General features: G+C 41.0%; 1 protein-coding gene across 2 annotated transcripts in view; it reads left to right on the forward strand.

The window, feature by feature from the left end:
• The window catches only part of CCDC171 (coiled-coil domain containing 171), a 235,035-nt gene that overhangs the window by 66,221 nt on the left and 146,960 nt on the right, over positions 1 to 21,854 (forward strand). The window contains exons 11-14 of one of the 2 annotated variants that reach the window (XM_073345441.1): positions 5,246 to 5,348; positions 14,680 to 14,786; positions 15,260 to 15,292; positions 20,106 to 20,195. In XM_073345441.1, coding sequence (XP_073201542.1) covers positions 5,246 to 5,348; positions 14,680 to 14,786; positions 15,260 to 15,292; positions 20,106 to 20,195 — 333 coding nt within the window. The remainder of the gene's footprint in view (positions 1 to 5,245; positions 5,349 to 14,679; positions 14,787 to 15,259; positions 15,293 to 20,105; positions 20,196 to 21,854) is intronic. The other variant, XM_073345440.1, reaches the window with a different exon arrangement.

The raw sequence follows: 21,854 nt of genomic DNA on the forward strand, positions 1-21,854 counted from the left end.
TTGTATTTATTTAGACTTTTTAATGACTCAAATAAAACATAGTACTGCTGAGTCATATTTCTTATTCAGACTTCTAACAATTCCCCTTCAAAAGCTGGTAAGCTAATAAACCTGTTTCAGCAAAAACTTTAGCCTGTACCCTCTTGGACTGGCTGTTTCCAATGGAGTGTTTCTTCCCAGCTCCTCTCTTTTCTGAGAAGAGACCAACTTCTTCCATAGAATCTCAGGGTTGGAAGGGACCTCAGGAGGTCATCTAGTCCAACCCCCTGCTCAAAGCAGGACCAATCCCCAATTATTGCCCCTGATCCCTAAATGGCCCCTTCAAGGATTGAACTCACAACCCTGGGTTTAGCAGGCCAATGCTCAAACCACTGATACTAAGGGACACTTGCTCTAAATTAAGCCATCCTCTCTAAACCCCACAGAACCAGTAAGACAGGAATACGACAGTGCCTCCTTGACCATTGCCAATAGCTGGCTGATGTTTATCAGTGTAAAATTAGAGACGGTAAGCTGCCGGCTGTGATGATTCTCTCTGGAACCTGGATGAGTACATACACTCGCCATGTCATATCTCTCTCTTGCTCTTTTTTCCTCCTCCTATCTCCCTTTTTTTTTTTGCTTTGCTTAGGAGGGTTAAATTACACATATGTGCTTTTTGCCACTTGAGAGGTTAAGACTTAGGAAGAAAATCCTGAATATAGTTTATGGTAAAGCAGAATGGAGCCCTCAAAACCTTCATGCCCGCAGGTAATAAAATATTGCGGATTCCGGCCAATGGGAGCTTCGGAGCCAGCTCTGGGGGCGGGGGCAGCGGGCAGAGCCTCCCTGGCCACTCATGTGCCTAGGGGCCAGGGAGACCAGTGGCTCCTTCCGGGACCCACACGGAACCAGGGCAGGTCGGGAGCTTGCCTTAGCCCTGGGCTCCCGCTACACCACCGCCTGGACTTTTAATGGTCCGGTCGGTGGTGCCAACTGGAGCCACAGTGGCATTCTTTTTGACCGGGCATTGTGGTCGTAAACTGGATGCCTGGCAACCCTACTTGCAGACTCAGCACTCAGAAAAATATCTTTACAAGCATAAGGACCAGAAACATTTTTAAAAATATAAATGAAGGCTTAGATCCTGCAAAAATTGGTGGGGGCACCAGGAACACACCGGGCCTGACCTCTACTATAGAACCTTACTCATTCTTATTAAGTACATGCATTAGGAAACTGAGAAACCTTTTGGTATATTCTCTGCAGTGCACATTCACACCTATGCTTAGGTTTTCCACTTTGCAAATTTAAGGAAAAAAATCATACGCTGCAATAATGGGGGAGAGGGAACTGGAACAGGAGTTAGAAAGGAAGGAAACTAAATTGTTTGTGGGTAAAATATAGAAGATCTGGCCAGCTTTAAGGAATTTCCTTCTGATCTTTACTGCAATTGAAAAATAGATACTGAAATTGGTATGGAGACTTATGGACATAGTCAGCAAATGTGAGTACAGAGAAACGATGAAGGCCAAATAAACTAGAATGTACTGACTAAAATGTGGTGAATTTAAAAAAAAAAAAAAAAAAGGAAGGCTGAGGGGGAAAAAAAGTACATTTGCTTAGGCGTGCTTATATAAGACGTTTCTGTGGGATAGATTCAGTATGACCGTGTCTGTACTAGTGTGGCTTACATTAAAAAGAAAGCCTTTCTTTTACTGTGATATTGACCATACTGTTATATTTTCCTATTTGATAGTATGCACTGAAAGGTCAACCCTTCTAATGTATTTTCATCCTATGGAAAAGATAATACTTTAAAATATATTTGTGCTGGTGCTCTGCAAATACAAGCAATTGTGTATATATGGATTTCAGCAGTGTTGGAAATTCTTTGTGAAGTATAGTACAAACTATCACATAGGGAAACCCATGTAAATGCTACAAGGGATCTAACACTGAAATACATGAATAATATATTAGTAGATATACAGCACATATAATTAAAATTGCAGCAGTAAAACACATTTTATAAAATATTTAAACTGAATAGCGGAGAACACAGCAGAAAATTGCATATGTTTGTCCTTGTTTGCCAATGATATGCTATCAGCTCATAAGAGCTTTTGGGGAGATAGCGTTTCCCACATTGGAAAAACTGGTTGGATCCTTGGATAAGCAGTGGTATGTTGGTCTGTATGTAATAGACAATATAGTAGAATTTTCTTGGGGCTATGGAGAGTAAACTTCCTGTGCTATGATCAAATAGGAAGAAAAATTTATTCAAATAGTGAATCATAATTTTAGAACAGAAGATAAATAATGAGTAACTGGTCAGGATCAGAAATAGGAGATATGGACCTTCTTTCTCCACCACGCCTCCATTACAAGGATGTTGTGAAAAGTGTACTTTTAATTATTGCTTACTTCTTACTTAATCCTTTCCCACTTGTTGTCCAGACAGATGTCATTTTTTGACTATGGACTTCTTTAATTGTAAACTCTTTGGCAGAGACCATGTCTATATATTCATTTGGACAGGGACTAGCACAATGGCCCCACTCCTGCTGGGGACTCTGGGTGCTACCATAATATAAATATTTGATTATAGTAATCTGGAAGCTTCAGTAGCTTCCTTTCAGTAGTATTCTTGTGCACCTGATACTCCCATTGGATACATCTACACTGCAATAAAAGACCTGCAGCATAGCCACAGCTAGCCTGGGTCAATTGCCTGCGGCTTGGGTGCTGAGGCTATAAAATTGCAATGTAGAGGCTCGGGCTGGAGCCTGAGGTCTGAGACCCTCCTCCCTTGTGGAGTCTCAGAGCCTGGGCTTGGGCTGAAGTCCAGGTGCTGACCCAGCACCTGTGTCAGCTGACTCAGGCTCTGAGACTTGGTGCCACAGGTTATTTTTATCACACTGTAGATATATCCATTGTTTCTCACATAGGACTGAGCTCTTAAATGCTACTATATGCATATGTAGCATATGTTTTAAAAATTAAATAACTAAAGTTAGAGGGTTCCTTTGGCAGATTAATATTAAACAGAATACTAATATAATATACTCAGGGAATGTCTACATTACAGAGACTTGACTGGTATAACAATGCTGAGAGAGCCCCCTAGTGTGGAAAACAGCTTGAGCCAACAGGAGTTCTTCTGCCCGCAAAGCTAAACCACTTCTCCAAAGAACACTAGCTATGTCAACAGAAGCACTCTTACGTTGGCATAGTTGCATCTATGAAATCGGGGGGTTTGTCAGCATAGCTGTGTCAGCTAGCGGTGTGATTTTCCCCCTTCCCCCTCAGCACTCCTCGCTTACATAGCTATGCCAGCAAAGCTATGCCAGCCTTCTATTCTATTGAATCTGGATGTACCAGAGCAAAGTAAGTGAGATGTGCTTAAAGTTAAGTGCCTCCTCAAATGCTTTGCTGGATTGAGGCCTTAGTATTCTGGTGAATATCCCAATATAGCCTAATGACAATGAATGGCAATGGCTGTTGCTTAACTTGTTTTAATGAAATTAAGCTTAATTGTTAGAGATCAGGATGTGGGCAGTCATGCCTAGTGGTTGGAGCAGGAGTCAGTAGCCAGGAATAGGAGTCCAGGGTCAGAGCCAGAGTCAGAGTCCAAATGCCAGAGCCGAGGGTCAGAGCCAAAATCAGAATTCCGGAATTTGAGTTGAGGGTTAGGGCTGGGTTACCTTGAGTGAGACAAAGCAGGGGTAGACCTCAAGATAAGGTCTGAGGCAAGGATAGGTCTAGCTCAGAATTAGAAGTAGGAGAGCAGTGGGACTGGAACAAGATGGGAGCAAGGCTGGGACAAGCAGGAGCTATCACAGCCATGTGCAAATGCTTTGCGCAGCTGCTGAACTGTTGTTGCTGGGCTTAAGAGCTGGTCTGGCTTAAGAGGTGGACTCTTCCCACCAGTGAGGTGGTGCAGCCAAGCAAGCAGCCTATGACAGGGCAGCTACACTTGTTAAGCTGCCCAGAGACTTGCTGTGCTGCAGGCTCTGAATCATTCCTGACATTAATGAGTGCATATTTGGCCAGTGTCAAGTGCTTAATATGCTCCTGAGCTAAGTGTGAAATATTAAGCTCATGTTTTGTTAATAGCCTTTAAAATATTTTTCATATGAAAAGAAAACATGTCATATGCTACCTCAATTTTCGTAACTACATACTAAGCTTACTTATCTAAAACTCTTGCAATTACAAATCTAGCCCCTCCTTCATGACTGCAGGGTCTGCTGCACAGAGGAGGGAAAAGTGTGATGTGAGGTGTGGATGGAGTGTGTGGCCACAGAACCTACTGCTATGCTGATCCTCCCACTCTACCCCTGTGATAGTGGAGTATGGAGCTAATCAGCTGATCGGCGGAAGCAGCCTTTGTGGATTGTCTGTGCAACTATTAGACTGGCTTGTGGGAAGGGTGTCTCTCCCCTTGATCTGACCACTGCTCAGCCCGTCTACTCAAGTTGGTTGTTGGGCTGGCCTTTGAAGAAGAAACAATAATTGATGTAACATAACTATTATTTAAAATTTTATTTCATTCTAAATCTTTTCAGATACTTTAATATTAAACTGGCCCTCGAAATAAGACCAGCCCCATAGTTTGAACAACTGCCTACCTACAAGGTCCCCCAGTGAAAAGCTTATTGAAAGAAAATCCAGTGCTGGGGGTTGATGTGTTCTCCATTATTCCGTTGCTTCTGGGACATTAACTAGAAAGCAGAGTTTCTGAGATTGAGGAAACCACTATCTAGTATGGAAAATATAGCTAACAATTGCACTTGGCAGGTTGCAACTACAGTAGGAATGGGCTTTTCCAGAGCAGCATATCCTTGATTTCCATCCCATCTGGTCAGAAGCATTGTGCCTTTCCAGATGTCCTTGCAGGGTGCAAAAATTAACGTTGTTGTTTGTGTACATACGCGCAGATGACTATTTTTATGGCGGAAGAGAAAATTACTATACTCTTGGAAACTTTACTAATTCGGACTGCTTGAAGGGCCCATGTGCTGCTCCCCCCGCCCCCTCCGGTTTTTATCCCAAATGCATGTTAAGTCCACAATGAAACACTGTTTTAGCTCTTTGTACTGTCACATTGGACCCGCTTGGTTTCAGGGAAAAGTGATGATGTGCAATGTACCTTTTTACATAATTTGTTCTACAGTAAAAATGTTAATTGTAACATGAGTCTTTTTTTGTTTACCACTTTAATATTTTTTTTCCTTTCACCCATCCCCTCTGTGAAATAAAGGCCAAGAAACGCCAGGCCTTCCTAACAGAGACGTGTGAAAACAACGTGAGAGAACTGGAGTTACTCTTGGACAGCTTTACTATGTCAAGCCAGTGGACAGCAGGTTAGTTGAAGGTATAAAATGACAGATGCATCTGTCAATGTTCCAAAGTTACTACATTGTGGGAATTCTGCAGATGCCTCTTGCATTCCCTCTTCTCAACATGCTTTGATTTGATGACATGATAAGAGCAGCTCTCACAGCAGTCAAGTGGCCTCGCTAGCTGAGAAAGGGTGACGGAATGTGGACCTGCTGTTGTCAGCCCAGAACTTGATTTACAAGTGCTGGGATCTATCTGATCGGTCAGAAAAGGGCTCACTTGCTGTGCTCTAAATCCAACTGAGAAAAAAGTCCTTACAGTCTACCTGCAAGGGGAACAGATGTTTTGACTGAACTGAGCCAAATTCTGAGGCAACCTTCAGCAACTTAAAGGTCACATATTCAAAAAGGTTATGTAGGACGCAGGATGCAACACAGTTCTCTTTATAGCATTACTTTGTGCTCTAACTATGTTACATTCATTTAATTTCAAACAACATACATATTTTTCTGATTAGTATACAAATATGAAATTGAAGATTTAGTGTCACTCTACCATATACATTATATGGTATTATCTGTAAGTGTTGTATCAAATGGAACATACTACTCTACAACTGAGATGGGGATTGAGATAAACAGGAATTATTGAGAGACACCATTAATTTGAAATCTAGTAAATTTATTTTTAAAAAGGGGGTAAAAGTAGTTTTAGGTACTACAGCAGACCGTTATTTCCCCTGCCAGGGAATGTTCTTATTTTTAAAAAAATGTTCTTCTTTCTGGTTGGTGCATGGAACATGCACATACCTGTACAAGGGAACCAGTCAAACAAAATATTCATAAAGTGCTGACAAACACACACAGTAAATGAACTGAATAAATAAAGAAATATTTTACTCTAATCTTTGTTATAATAATCTTAGGAATTACTTTTTACAAAAGTAGGTAAAACATGTTCAGAAAAGGGGTTGGTTTGTTTTTGAGTTCATGTTAAACCTAATGTGTTATGTGGTGCTATATTAATTATATCCGCATTTCTGCAATATCAAGCAACAAGATACATTGAGGGATGATGTGGCAGCCTTTCATCGATTATTTTTTTCTTTACTTTCTCTGCATTTTTGGCCAAATAACATTGTGACAGGCTGATAATATCCTGAATAAACTTTACTGAATTAACTTAAACCTTAATGAATTCGTTTTAACATCTTCGGAGTTCACTCTATTAAAAATGCAATTGTGCATACATTATTGTGGAATGAATTAACTGTGTGTATTTCCACGTGAAGGGTAAATGTGAGAACAACAGGGTGATAAGGCAAATTGACTCAAGTTGTAACATCTTCAAAGAGCCACCCCCATAGAAAGGTGTGCATATACTATTTCGAAGTGGATTCTCCAGGAACCACCGATTAAGAAAGGGATTTTTAGATAAATAGCCTGGCTTTAAACTAGCATATGGCCTTCTTCCTGATCCAGCAAATCCCTGGTCCACAGAGGGCCCCAATCCATAGGGTAAGGCTGAAAGGACTGGGCCAGACAGAATCCATGTTTTGGTTATGATTAATTCTAGTAATCTTATTAGCATGTGTGTAGGTTCTTTTATTGTTTTTAGTGTTTTCTCTGTAATGCTTTTTACCTTAAGAATGAAGTAGGCTTGCATAGAAATCTGTATGGTAATTTATATCTGTAGTAGTTACACTTGTATCCATGTCTAAAGAGAAAGCAAGCAGGTGTCCTTGGGCAACCTGTCTGTGCTGCGAAATGCACAGTGAAGGCAGGGAACTGTGCAGCCTAGAAATACGCCAGTCAGAAAGGAGAGAAACATGTATTTCCACCGAGAAGGGCAATGGCTGGGGATCTGGAATCCCTGAGAGTGAGTGCCCTTGCTGAACCACTATGGGGAAATACAGGTGCAGTTGTCCTGAACTGTGCCAAACGTCATTCCAGATAAAAAGCTTTGGACAGGCAAAGTTGAGTGGAAGAGCACTAGACCCCTCTCTGATATTTCTGGGTATTCCCCAGTTTTCCCATAAAAGCATGGCTTCATCTGGAACTCTGATGCTATGACCTCCTCACCTGCACTTGGGCCAAATAAATCCTCACAGTCAGTTTTCAGGTGCATAGTGGGAACTGGTAAGAATTAATGCTGAAAGCGTCAACATTAATGGGTATTTCCCCAGAGATTCACTGGGATTTTGTGCCATTTAGAGCAGCCTTTCCCAGTCTCCTTTCAAGCCTATGGTGCCTCTCTTGCACAAAGGAGCTTTTGCAGGGTTAAAGGGAGGGGGTCTGCTGCTGCTGCTGCGAAGGGACAGTTCCTAAGCAATTTATAGTACTTGGAACAGGTTTTCCATTCTTCTCATGCCCTTGATGGTAAGTATCACAAGGAGTGAACTGATCCCATGTTTCCCTCTTAGTGGGAATTCAGTAGTTTGTTTTTAATGCGCTTTATTTACTCCCACCTTTAAAAATAAGACATCTAAAAATAAAATTCTTTAAAGCTTCAAAAGCAGCTGTAGAGAGTTGCTCCTCTGCAGAATAAGTCTGATTTGCTGCTGCAAGTGGGTCCTCATAGCAAACACTGAAACCTCAGAAGCGTTGTTCTAGTTTGAGGGGAGACAAACAGTAAAATTCTACAGTTTGTCTTGCAGGTTCGCCGCACTTTTCAGTTGAGCATATTGTAGTATTTTCAAAGATATTTTGCTTTCTTCCTACCTGCTTTTTCTTCTTGTATTTGTTTTTGTCTAATATTGCTGTTTCTATTAGTTCTTTCATGCCCACAAAGAGAGACTATTGCTCTGTGAATTGGACTTGCAGAAAATCTAGGACCAATACAAATAAAAAAGTTGGAGCTTTTAATACTTCCTTATGATCTAACTTAGAAACAAACTGGAAATTAGGAGAACTAGCACCATGTTATCTGCCTACTCTGCACAAATCCACAGCAAGTGCTGCATGGGCCACCAGTGATCCATGGATCACATTTTGGGAACTGCAGCATAACATCAACAAGTATTGAAGAACAAAGTCCTCAAGGCCGTAGGTGCTGGAACTAGGGGTGCTCCGGGTCTGTCACACCCCCTGGCTTGAAGTGGTTTCCATTATATACAGGGCTTACAGTTTGGTTCAAGGCCCTCAGCATCACCACTATAAAAATTGTTCCAGCACCTCTGCTCAAGGATTGAGAGTTGGCATAGTCCTATTAGATGTTCCTAGTGGCCAGTTACATAGCAGGGAAGGAGAATTAACTGCAGACCCACTCAGCTGATGATAAACTCCCAATGGTTGACTCCTGGAAGTGGTGCATCAGAACTTTCTCACATGGGCCATACCTGAGAGAGACTGATCTATCACATTTCAGCACCAGCTATTGCTGCTCTGTGTGAGAAGATGAGAAAAAACTGATGCTGGAATGGATGCTTGCTCTTTTAAAGATGACCTGTGAAGGGGAAAAGAATGTGTACTTTCTTTATGATATAAAAAGAAAGGCCTCAAGGAATTTTGGTTTTTAAAGGGTATTTTGAAGACCACTTTTTAACAATATAAAAATGTCAAACACTGAGTTCTCTCTTTGTATTGGAGAACTTAAGAAGCAGTGGGGTTCTGACCTATTGAAGCCTGAACAGAAGGGAAGAGAGTCTTAAGCTTTGTCTGCCTGGCAAAGTTTTACCAGTTCTACAGGTATAGTTATCCCAGCATAACCACCCATGTGGACACTTACTCCACTATAAGAGTAATTTTTTTGTTTAACTTACCCCCCTTCCAAGCGACATAACTGTAATATAAATAATAATAATAATCAGTTTAAATTCAGACCTTATCTTATACTAATATAACTTACCTGTGAAGACAAACTGTTTTAAAATGTCTTTTTTGTTTTGTTTTTAAACATCTGTTTAATTCAAACATCTGTCAAATAGTTGAAAGAAGTGCTGTTTTGTTAAAGGTTCAACAGTCCTGTCCTTTCACTTAAGGGCTGAGATGAGAGATCTTTCAGTCTCTTTGGGTTCTTCAGGGGACTTCTCTAGCAAAACGAGGCGATTTGACACTCCTGATATTTCTAAGGGCATGGCTACACTGGAAACTTCAAAGCGCTGTCGCGGGAGTGCTCCCATGGCAGCACTTTGAAGTGCGAGTGTGGTCGTGCGTGAGCGCTGGGAGAGAGGTCTCCGAGCATTCCTGGTAGTCCACCTCCAGGAGGGGATTAGCTCTGAGCGCTTGGAGCCTGTTTACACTAGCACTTTAAAGCACTCTGACTTGCTGCGCTCGGGGGGTGATTTTTCACACCCTGAGCCAGCAAGTTGGAGCGTTATAAAAGGTAAGTGTAGCCAAGCCCTAAAATAAAAACAAGCAGGAAAAATGTAAACAATTTTTTATAAAGCAAAAAAAGTCACAAACCCAATTCCCCTTCCCCCCTTAGATCATTTTTAAAGCCAGGAAATTTAGCTGATACCTTTTCATCAATTCATCTTGTTATACTTGTACCATGTGTGGGATACTTAGAGAGATTCTGTGATTTCAGTCACAGAATTGTACTCCAGAATATCAGCTTTCGTTTAAAAATAATTTCTAGCCCATAAGGTTTTGGAGATGAACTTGTGTAGCCTGATCTATAGATTATGTATTAATTATATTGATTAATTAAAAATTCCCAGTTATCACTTCGAGGGTTGGCATGAACCAAGTGTAAACTCATGGAGTATTGCCCACCTGAGTCAGCAGAGAGCCTGAAACGATAGATTTACGTGGGGTGAACTGACCCATTCATCTCAATAAGAGCGCTGTGGAATTTGGTATTTTTCTAAGATGTCATAGTATTCCACATTTTGCAGCAGTCAGGCCCCTGATTTTATTTTCTGTCTCATGGCCCAACTGGGACCTGCCTGCAGCTTTCCCCACAAAGAGGTGATTATTGGTTTATGTTGCGTGCTCCCTGCACTGTTCCCACAGCCCCCATTGGCCTGAAACGGTGAACGGCCGAACCTGCGGATGCTGCAGGTAAACAAACCGTCCCTGCCTGCCAGCAGATTTCCCCTATGGGCCGCATGCCAAAGGTTGCCAATCCCTGGTTCAGCTTGTAGTTAGAGGGAATCGGGTTTGTAGGCTGATAGGCTGGGCTGCCTGGAGAAGAGTGCAGCAGCCAAGGCTGCAGAAGCCAGGGTGATGAGTTTCTGAAGCTGGCTACAAACTGCTGTTTCCAAGGCTTATGTGGTAGAGAAGGCAGTTCTGAGAGACTGGCCTCTTAAACAGTACTGCAGGGTCTGAAGCTTGGAGAGTGGAGTTGGATCACCTGGAAAACTCAGCAAAAAACCCATCACCCAAAATAATTAACAGATGAAAATATTGTGAGCCATAGTTTTTTATGAGTTCTTGTAGTGGTGGGAGGGATGAGCATGAACAATATTTAATGGCTATGCAAGTATTAATGTTGCTGTAGAATGTAGTGATATTGTGGAATTTAGGAGTGCTTGCCAAGTGATCCGGGCTGTGCAATACAAAGGGACTTGAATACTCTGTAATTTTCTCCAATACTGGGATTTTACATTATTTAAGCACGGTTGGAAAATTTAAGGATGGGACGTCTTTCTTAAATCTAAATAAAATCTAACCTTATCATGTATAGTCAGATTCTTCTACCCTTACTTATGTTGATTAATACCCTTTGTCACAAGAACTCAGTGGGCCAGCTTGTGCAGTATTTGTGTACTCCAGAAGACACAGTTTAGTCCAGGGCTAGGGCACTGGGCTGGGACTCAGGAGATTTGATTTCTGTTCCCACTTCTGCTATTGACCTGCTATGTGACTCTGAGCAGTCACTTCTCCTCTCTGTCCCTCTGGTTCACCATCACCCTCTGTCTGTCTTAACTATTTAATTTATAAATGCTGTGGGGCAGAGATTATATCCTAGAACAGTGGGGCCCTGATTTTAGTTGAGGTGGCCTCTGGGTGTTACAGTAATACAAATAATAAAGCAAGGATGGCATATCTAGTCCATAATTTATTTTTAGTGTAATTTTTTTCTTATTGTTGAAAAAGTGACCAAAATAGACTGTGATAACGATAACCTTAGAACAGAATTATGCCCTGGGTAATGCATGCACAGTTCCCAACTCATTGAATTAACTGGAAAATTTTTGTGTTGATCATTATGCAGTATTTGGCCCTAGGATAGCATTCTCACCAACTTCTGGAAACAGAGGATAAAGCAATTTGCACTCTAAGCCCTAATGCAAATCAGCATTTGTTTTAACAAAAAGTGTGACTATGGTAATAAAGATGGGCTAAGAAATAAAAGTGAAAAGTTAAGGTATGTCTTCACTACCCGCCGGATCGGTGGGCAGCGATCGATCCAGCGAGGTTCAATCTATCGCGTCTAGTCTAGATGCGATAAATCAAACTTAAGTGGTCAAGTTGCAGTGGGGGAGGTTTAGATTGGATATTAGGAAAAACTTTTTCACTAGGAGGGTGGTGAAACACTGGAATGCGTTACCTAGGGAGGTGGTTGTCAAGGTTCCTCCCCCACTCTGAACTCTAGGGTACAGATGTGGGGACCTGCATGAAAAACCTCCTAAGCTTATCTTTACCAGCTTAGGTCAAAACTTCCCCAAGGTACAAAATATTACCCCCGTTATCCTTGGAATGGCCGCTACCACCACCAAACTAATACTGGTTACTGGGGAAGAGCTGTTTGGACGCGTCCTTCCCCCCAAAATACTTCCCAAAACCTTGCACCCCACTTCCTGGACAAGGTTTGGTAAAAAGCCTCACCAATTTGCCTAGGTGACTACAGACCCAGACCCTTGGATCTTAAGAACACTGAACAATCCTCCCAACACTTGCACCCCCCCTTTCCTGGGAAATGTTGGATAAAAAGCCTCACCAATTTGCATAGGTGACCACAGACCCAAACCCTTGGATCTGAGAACAATGAAAAAGCATTCAGTGTTTTACAAGAAGACTTTTAATAAAAAATAGAAGTAAATAGAAATAAAGAAATCCCCCCTGTAAAATCAGGATGGTAGATATCTTACAGGGTAATTAGATTCAAAAACATAGAGAACCCCTCTAGGCAAAACCTTAAGTTACAAAAAAGATACACAGACAGAAATAGTTATTCTATTCAGCACAATTCTTTTCTCAGCCATTTAAAGAAATCATAATCTAACACATACCTAGCTAGATTACTTACTAAAAGTTCTAAGACTCCATTCGTGTTCTGTCCCCGGCCAAGACGACTACAGACAGAGACAGACCCTTTGTTTCTCTCCCTCCTCCCAGCTTTTGAAAGTATCTTGTCTCCTCATTGGTCATTTTGGTCAGGTGCCAGCGAGGTTACCTTTAGCTTCTTAACCCTTTACAGGTGAGAGGAGCTTTCCCCTGGCCAGGAGGGATTTCAAAGGGGTTTACCCTTCCCTTTATATTTATGACAGTGGTAGAATCTCCTTCCTTAGAGGTTTTTAAGGTCAGGCTTGACAAAGCCCTGGCTGGGATGATTTAACTGGGAATTGGTCCTGCTTCGAGCAGGGGGTTGGACTAGATGACCTTCTGGGGTCCCTTCCAACCCTGATATTCTATGATTCTATGACCCCCGAATGCTCTTCTGTCGACTCCTGTACTCCACCGCCACGGCACAGGCAGAGTTGACGGGGGAGCAGCAGCAGTCGACTCACCATGATGAAGACACCATGGTAAGTCGATATAAGTACGTCGACTCAGCTACATTATTCACGTAGCTGAAGTTGCGTAACTTAGATCGATTTTCCCCCCTCCTCCCACAAGTGTAGACCAGGGCTTAGTGTGTCCAAGAGTGAAATGCCTCTTAAAGTCCTATTCTGTACTTCCTGAAATGATTAAAAGAGGGAAATTACTCTGCAAATTTCAATTTTAAAGTGGTTGTGGGCAATATTCTGATTCTGCATGCATTTGTGATGTTTCCATTGACTGCAGTTGGTGCCCCACGTGGGTATCTAAAGCCAGGCTTTCTTTAATGTTTCACAGTTGGTTAAGTGACACTTACCCTTCCATTTTTTATTAGAAAAAAATAAACTAAGATTTAAAATAGTAAAAAGTTTAGATGGGGTGCTCCTGCAACTATAGTTTTATAGAAAGTTGTGGCTGGTCTAATGGATAGGTTTAGCATACAAGACACAGTCTGTGTCCTGACTTGCTGTGTTATCCTGGAAAAGTTGCTCGGGGTCTGATTTTTTTTTTTTTTTCAGACATGCTGACAACTGTAGCTTCTGTTGACTGCAGTGGGTGTTGTGGGTGCTTAGCATCTCTGAAAATCATGTTCTTTAACTTCTTTGCTTCTAAGTTTCTCCTTCTGTAAAAGAAGGACACTACTAGGGATTGAGGGCTAGTTCGTGTTTGTGAACTCAAAGGGAGTTTAGATCGCTGGAAAGAGGTGATATGCAAATGATATAATTATTATTGTTGCTGTTATTCATTATAAAATGTGCTTATAAATATTACACTATTTTGTAGGCAGTGCTGAGGAAAACATATTTGTCAATCTGCCATTTTGTATAACACTAGAAAGATGGGAGAAATTTAGTATCAATTGGCAACTTATAAATACGTGATCAATATAAAATTGTTCTTGTTTTCAGAAATCATTTTGAAGGCAATAATGCAAACCACTTTTGTGCATATGATCCTAGTTAAGTCAACTAGAGCAGAAGTTATAGCTTAAGGGTTTAATAAATACGTATAATATACATATAATGGATATATCAGCTTTAAGATTTGTAATTGAAACATTATGTAGGAATGCACAGACAGATAATAAAAAATCTGTGTTGTTTCCTTTTGGACTGGAATTCAAGAACATTTAAAGAGTTTTAAGACCCTTCCAAGCATAACAACATCATGTGATCTTTGGCTCAGCAAAGGTTTGTTGAATAAGTGATGTATTACTGCATTACAAAATGTATGCTTGGTCAGAAGATGCCAAAATAATGCAGGAAAAGTGCAATCTACTTAACTTAATACAATATGTTTTTACAAAGTGTGTCCCTGTGCAGTGTAAATGGTGATCTGACTGAATGACCTATAGACTTAATAATCACTAAACTATATACCTAAAACTGGATATAGACTTCATTAGTTGGATGATAACTGTGAGTATTAACTGGAGATTGCAACTTTGTTGTACAACAGCTCTCATACAAGCAGTTATTTAGCTATATTTGACATGAAACCGTATGCTGTGGGGAGAACAAGGCTGCTGTTCAGTGTTCTGTATTGTCACTGTGCAGCCCTAACTAATTTTAATATCTTCCACTTTGAGTAGTTCTCTGTCTCTCTGTGACTTTAAGGGCTTTATTTTCATTCTGTAATTTTTCTTCAGGCAGTCGCAAGGACAAAGATAAACCTCCAAGCCTCTCTGTTGTCCTTGAGACTTTGAGGAATACCTTGACAGATTACCAGAACAAGCTGGAAGATACATCTAATGAGGTAACATTTGCACTGTTTGGCTCCATACATATAGCCTTCGGCCTGCAACAGTATGTATTCCTCACTTGTTACAAAGGTCAAAAGATTGGGAATGTTGAGTTGACAGCTACAGATACTAAAAAGAAATAATCTCTGTCACTGCTCTTCCTCTAAACTTGTCCTATAGTAGTGTTCCACTTAAATATAAAAAATATATAATCTATTTTTATTTTGAGCTGTTGAACTTCTAATTGTTTTCAGTAAACTTACACAGAAATATGACACTTTCCATTCTTCATCTAGGGCTTTAGGTAAAAGGTGACACAAGTATTTTAAAAATGCAATGTAGTACTTGAATTTTAACATTCATTGGTATCAGATGTGTAAATGTGAGTGCTCCCACAAGAAAAGTGAGATTATTTTCAGAGATCAGTTGTGTTCTTGATGAAGATTGGTAAATTTCATGGTTTGGGTTTTTTTTTTTTGTCATACAGAGGAAGAGATATCTGCATAATACTTTTCTAAAGGTAAAAAAGAAGAGTAACAAACATTTCTATTTTTTTTAAAAAAATGTATTTTTCATGCACTCCTAGAGGCTTTTAGTCACTGGCTGAAAAGTCTATCTTGTATTTATTTTCTTATTTATATTGCTAATGTGATTTGTTTAATCCTCTTGGGTTTAAAATGTTTTATGAATTTGTAGGTTTAAATACTGTAGAGAGCAGTTAACTACAACTTTTCAAAGTCCTTTAATTGTACATAAAATTGGCAAAGCACTGAAACGTGTCAGTATTTTATTTTTTTTTCTATTCCTAAGTTTTGTCTTTTGTTTGATAAACTTATTGTTTATCCAGTCACTCATTACATTTGAAATAAATCGTATTAACTTGGCTGTTTTTATTGGGGAAAAATAGTCTCCTTCAAGTCCTCTGAGATTTGTTCAAGGAGCTCAAGAATAAGTAACCACAGAAACAATTAAACTTCTCTAAACAGCAAACACTGTTAAGTCTCTGCAGTGAGATAAGATAACCAATGTGTTTAGTAGTTTATGAATCTCTTCTGAGGCCCAGGTCTGGAAGCTGAAGAATAACTAGGAGCACATTACCCACAGCGAATTGTTACTTGGGAGGATGAATGTCACATGATTCTCAGCACAGTTGAAAAGTCTACTCAGCAGGCTTTGGCTTACTAACGTGCTTTGTTGGGAAACAGTGCCAGAGACAGCAGTGGGGAGGCTAAGGGGGTGGCTGCTAAGAAAGCAAAGAGTACTCTGACAGAAAGAAGAATGAACTGTCAAGGAAAATAAATTGCAAGCTGATGACCTGCCATAAGACTTCCCAGTAGGACTGCATGTGACAGGCCCTGAAGTTGTCATGCGGAGCTAGAGACCACTGAATGCCCTCATGGTACACAGAAAGGGCAGTGTTCTCTCCTCCTTGATTTTCCCCATAGATGTCGCTACTTCTGGCTTTTTGTGCATTTTGTCCTTAGACATGTTTCGTAATAAAACTCTTTTAATATTACAATAAAACTCTCAGGGATTATCAAGGGCACCATCCAATAAAAAAAACAAACAAACTTGCTTTTGTATGTTGCGCAAAGATTTTAGGCTTGTTTAATTCTGTTAAGTTTTTTAGGATATAGACTTATGACAGGACCCCACACATACATGGATGTAACTAATTATTTGGCTTTACAATATATGTCTGGACCTGTTTGGTGAACTTGTGACATTATATTAGTTCTAATTTACTAAATACACATAAGAGCTAATAACTCTTAATTTCTGTAGAGCTAGTGAATATTAAAATTAGAGCATTCACTTTCACATGTCTCTATGAGTTTGGAGGTTGAGTAGATGAGGTCTGGCTGGCTGAAACACAATGTGGAAAATATAGAAATAATTTTGGTAGATTGGGGAAAGCAACTAACAGAGTTGGCAAGGATTATATCAGCACCCCGATTGAGGGAGATGTGTGGCGGCCATTTGTGAAGTGTTTACAATTTAGATGTGCTACAGAGTTCTGAAAAAAGATGTAGCTCACGAAAGCTTATGCTCAAATAAATTGGTTAGTCTCTAAGGTGCCAAAAGTACTCCTTTTCTTTTTGCGAATACAGACTAACACGGCTGTTACTCTGAAACCTATAGAGTTCTGAGCAACTCCTGGCTGGTCAGGTAGCAGCAATGACCAAGATTGCTATATTCTGCCTATACCTGATTAGAGAAGCATGGCATTTGCTTTCACATACAGACTTGGCTACTATTATTTGTGCCTTTTGACACTCAAGATTAGATTACTGTTAGACTGCTATGTCGGTCTCTACAGTGAAACTGGAAAATGAAGCTAGCACATATTGTGGCCACCTGTTTATCTGGAAGAGGGCCCATAACTCCAGTGCTCCAAGATCATCAGTAGCTGCTTGTAATGCCCTGACTAGTTTGGGATTAAGTGACTTGAGAGACTATGCTTCTCCTTGAGTTATGCTCTGCTGTTGCAATGAGCAAAAATCCGTGAGCTGGAGTCCCCTCAGTTTAAGAGGGAGGATGCTGCATGTAGGACATTTTCTGGGAGGGACCATTGACTATGAAACTTGCTTCCTGAAAGTCACTGGGAGCTCGATTTCTTAAATTTTCTGGCACACTTCAAAGACTCCCCCCAGCCCCGACCGACGTTTGAGAGTTCATGGGCAAAAGCAATAGTGAATTTGGTTTGGGGTTATTACTGCTATTATTTATTTGTAATATCATTATTAATATTTAATATATCAAACTTGTTTAGTGGTAATCTGTTAAATTGTTTACAGCTGATGTCTGAGGAGTTTTCTAATACATTCTGGTTTTACATTTCTATAGGAAATATTAATTTATGTTTAAGTACCTACATAGAATCATAGAATGCCAGGGTTGGAAGGGACCTCAGGAGGTCATCTAGTCCAACCCCCTGCTCGAAGCAGGACCAATCCCCAATTAAATCATCCCAGCCAGGGCTTTGTCAAGCCTGACCTTAAAAACTTCTAAGGAAGGAGATTCCACCACCTCCCTAGGTAACGCATTCCAGTGTTTCACCACCCTCTTAGTGAAAAAGTTTTTCCTAATATCCAATCTAAACCTCCCCCACTGCAACTTGAGACCATTACTCCTTGTCCTGTCCTCTTCTACCACTGAGAATAGTCTAGAACCATCCTCTCTGGAACCACCTCTCAGGTAGTTGAAAGCAGCTATCAAATCCCCCCTCATTCTTCTCTTCTGCAGACTAAACAATCCCAGTTCCCTCAGCCTCTCCTCATAAGTCATGTGTTCCACACCCCTAATCATTTTTGTTGCCCTTCGCTGGACTCTCTCCAATTTATCCACATCCTTCTTGTAGTGTGGGGCCCAAAACTGGACACAGTACTCCAGATGAGGCCTCACCAATGTCGAATAGAGGGGGACGATCACGTCCCTCGATCTGCTCGCTATGCCCCTACTTATACATCCCAAAATGCCATTGGCCTTCTTGGCAACAAGGGCACACTGCTGACTCATATCCAGCTTCTCGTCCACTGTCACCCCTAGGTCCTTTTCCGCAGAACTGCTGCCTAGCCATTCACTCCCTAGTCTGTAGCGGTGCATTGGGTTCTTCCGTCCTAAGTGCAGGACCCTGCACTTATCCTTATTGAACCTCATCAGATTTCTTTTGGCCCAATCCTCCAATTTGTCTAGGTCCCTCTGTATCCTATCCCTGCCCTCCAGCGTATCTACCACTCCTCCCAGTTTAGTATCATCCGCAAATTTGCTGAGAGTGCAATCCACACCATCCTCCAGATCATTTATGAAGATATTGAACAAAACCGGCCCCAGGACCGACCCCTGGGGCACTCCACTTGACACCGGCTGCCATCTAGACATGGAGCCATTGATCACTACCCATTGAGCCCGACAATCTAGCCAACTTTCTACCCACCTTATAGTGCATTCATCCAGCCCATGCTTCTTTAACTTGCTGACAAGAATACTGTGGGAGACCGTGTCAAAAGCTTTGCTGAAGTCAAGAAACAATACATCCACTGCTTTCCCTTCATCCACAGAACCAGTAATCTCATCATAGAAGGCGATTAGATTAGTCAGGCATGACCTTCCCTTGGTGAATCCATGCTGACTGTTCCTGATCACTTTCCTCTCATGTAAGTGCTTCAGGACTGATTCTTTGAGGACCTGCTCCATGATTTTTCTGGGGACTGAGGTGAGGCTGACTGGCCTGTAGTTCCCAGGATCCTCCTTCTTCCCTTTTTTAAAGATTGGCACTACATTAGCCTTTTTCCAGTCATCTGGGACTTCCCCCGTTCGCCACGAGTTTTCAAAGATAATGGCCAATGGCTCTGCAATCACAGCCGCCAATTCCTTTAGCACTCTCGGATGCAACTCGTCCGGCCCCATGGACTTGTGCACGTCCAGCTTTTCTAAATAGTCCCTAACCACTTCTTTCTCCACAGAGGGCTGGCCATCTATTCCCCATGTTGTGATACCCAGCGCAGCAGTCTGGGAGCTGACCTTGTTCGTGAAGACAGAGGCAAAAAAAGCATTGAGTACATTAGCTTTTTCCATATCCTCTGTCACTAGGTTGCCTCCCTCATTCATTAAGGGGCCCACACTTTCCTTGGCTTTCTTCTTGTTGCCAACATACCTGAAGAAACCCTTCTTGTTACTCTTGACAGCTCTCCTTGACTCCTTTCCCCGTCATGTTAGTCCCCCAGGGGATCCTACCCATCCGTTCCCTGAGGGAGTCGAAGTCTGCTTTCCTGAAGTCCAGGGTCCGTATCCTGCTGCTTACCTTTCTTCCCTGTGTCAGGATCCTGAACTCAACCAACTCATGGTCACTGCTTCCCAGATTCCCATCCACTTTTGCTTCCCCTACTAATTCTTCCCGGTTTGTGAGCAGCAGGTCAAGAAAAGTTCCCCCCCCGGTTGGCTCCTCTAGCACTTGCACCAGGAAATTGTCCCCTACGCTTTCCAAAAACTTCCTGGATTGTCTATGCACTGCTGTATTGCTCTCCCAGCAGATATCAGGAAAATTAAAGTCACCCATGAGAACCAGGGCATGTGATCTAGTAGCTTCTGCGAGCTGCCGGAAGAAAGCCTCATCCACCTCATCCCCCTGGTCCGGTGGTCTATAGCAGACTCCCACCACTACATCAGTCTTGTTGCTCACACTTCTAAACTTAATCCAGAGACACTCAGGTTTTTCTGCAGTTTCATACCGGAGCTCTGAGCAGTCATACTGCTCCCTTACATACAGTGCTACTCCCCCACATAGTCTCCCCAACTCCCAATTGTTTTTTCTTTTCTTTTTTTCCCCCAAGCTAAAGAAAACGAAAGCTTCATGTGAGAAGATGACGAAAGAAATTGACTCATCCAAACAAAAAATACGGTCTCAAAGTCAAGACCTTAAGGTATGGTTTTATGAACTGTAACTTCTTATCATAATACAATATTTCTGGTATGTCTCACTTAGATTGTATCTGCATCATAATATGTTATCTCTGTTATCTCAAAATAAGTGTGTGTATCACTTCTCTCTATTGAGTGGAATGTCAAACCTCACATTTGTGCAAGGACATATTTCCTTATAGTGGTTGCAGCCTACAGATGACATAAGTCTACCTATGTGAACATTTCAAAGGTTACATTATTGAAGTAATATCGGTTTAAACAGATGATCTGTTCCTTGAGTAGTCCTCTTACTTCATCATTTTGTGCTTGTTTGTTCGACAAGCATAGCTTTTCTGTGTTGATGTCATCCTCAACATCTTTTTCTGCTAGATTCTTGTTCTTTATGCATAAAATGTGCATATGAAATTTATCCTCAGACACATTTTTCAGCTTAACTGTCAATTTTTCATATTTGTCACTTAATTACTCATTCACTTATTTATAAAAATACAATTCAGTTTTAAAATATTAACTTTTCTTTTTCATGTATTGGTCAGATTATTTGCTACAGAATAAAGTTTTCTAGTATTACTGGGGAAAATACAGTGTTTCACCCACATGTTAAAAAACTAGCAGACAAACAGGAGTGAGAATGTATTAATTCCACAACCTCATTGAGGGGGATAGAAACAGATCAATAGAAAGCTGAGGATGGACCTCTGTTCATCTCAGTGGCTGCACCTGTGGGAAATTTGATCACGTACGTTTAGATTATATATATAGATCTCAGCTGAAAGCATTTGGAAGATTTCAGTTACAGAACTGTAAAGTTTAACGTCACGATATGAAATGTGCAAAACTTACAGTAAAGAAAGATATCAGTGAAATGTTTATGGATATTATGGCCAAACTTTGTGTATAATCCTCCAAACATTAGGTAATCCCTGACATTTGGAGAGATCTATAGGCCTAAAATACTGCTAATAAGAAATTGCTGATTGGTAAGCCAAGCACTTCTCATGGATAGCCGAAGTTCTGATTTTATAGTCTTTTTCAAATTAGAATTTGTTTTTGTCTCTCTTTTTGGGGGCTGACATCACTTTTGTAATGTGTCGTGTCTCGGTACATCAGTGACCAAGGCGCCAAAGGAAGTCCTGAGGTCACTGTTCAACTCTGTCTTCCAGCTGGCAGTGTTTTTGTAGTACTGCCAAATTTGAGTGTGGCCACTCCCAAGGTTTCTCAAATTGTTTTAGTGGAGATACACTGTTTCAATTTATTATTGAGTGACTGTGTTAGCATTCATTGGTAGTAACACAGTGGCCGTCCATTTTATGAACTGAACTCGTCCAACATTAATTAATTTAGATTCAGAACACCCCTGTGAAGTAAAGTACTACTTTCCTGATTTGAGTAGAGGAGGATACTAATGAACAATAAGATTCTGTGAGGTGCTGAGTACCAACTTCTCCCCTTGAAGTCATTAGAAGTTGAGAATGCTCAGCGCCTGAGAGGATCAGGGCCCAAATGACTTGCCGTGGGATACACAGGAAATTGGTGACAGACCTGACAATCGAGCCCTGATTTCTGCCTCCTAGACTTTTGCTTCAGCCACAATACTTTTTTTTTTTTAAAGCATCCTAAAAATTCTGCAGATTTTTTTTATAATGCAAATGTCTACT

The sequence above is a fragment of the Lepidochelys kempii genome, chromosome 5, assembly GCF_965140265.1.
Source record: "Lepidochelys kempii isolate rLepKem1 chromosome 5, rLepKem1.hap2, whole genome shotgun sequence".
NCBI classification, from domain to species: domain Eukaryota; kingdom Metazoa; phylum Chordata; order Testudines; family Cheloniidae; genus Lepidochelys; species Lepidochelys kempii.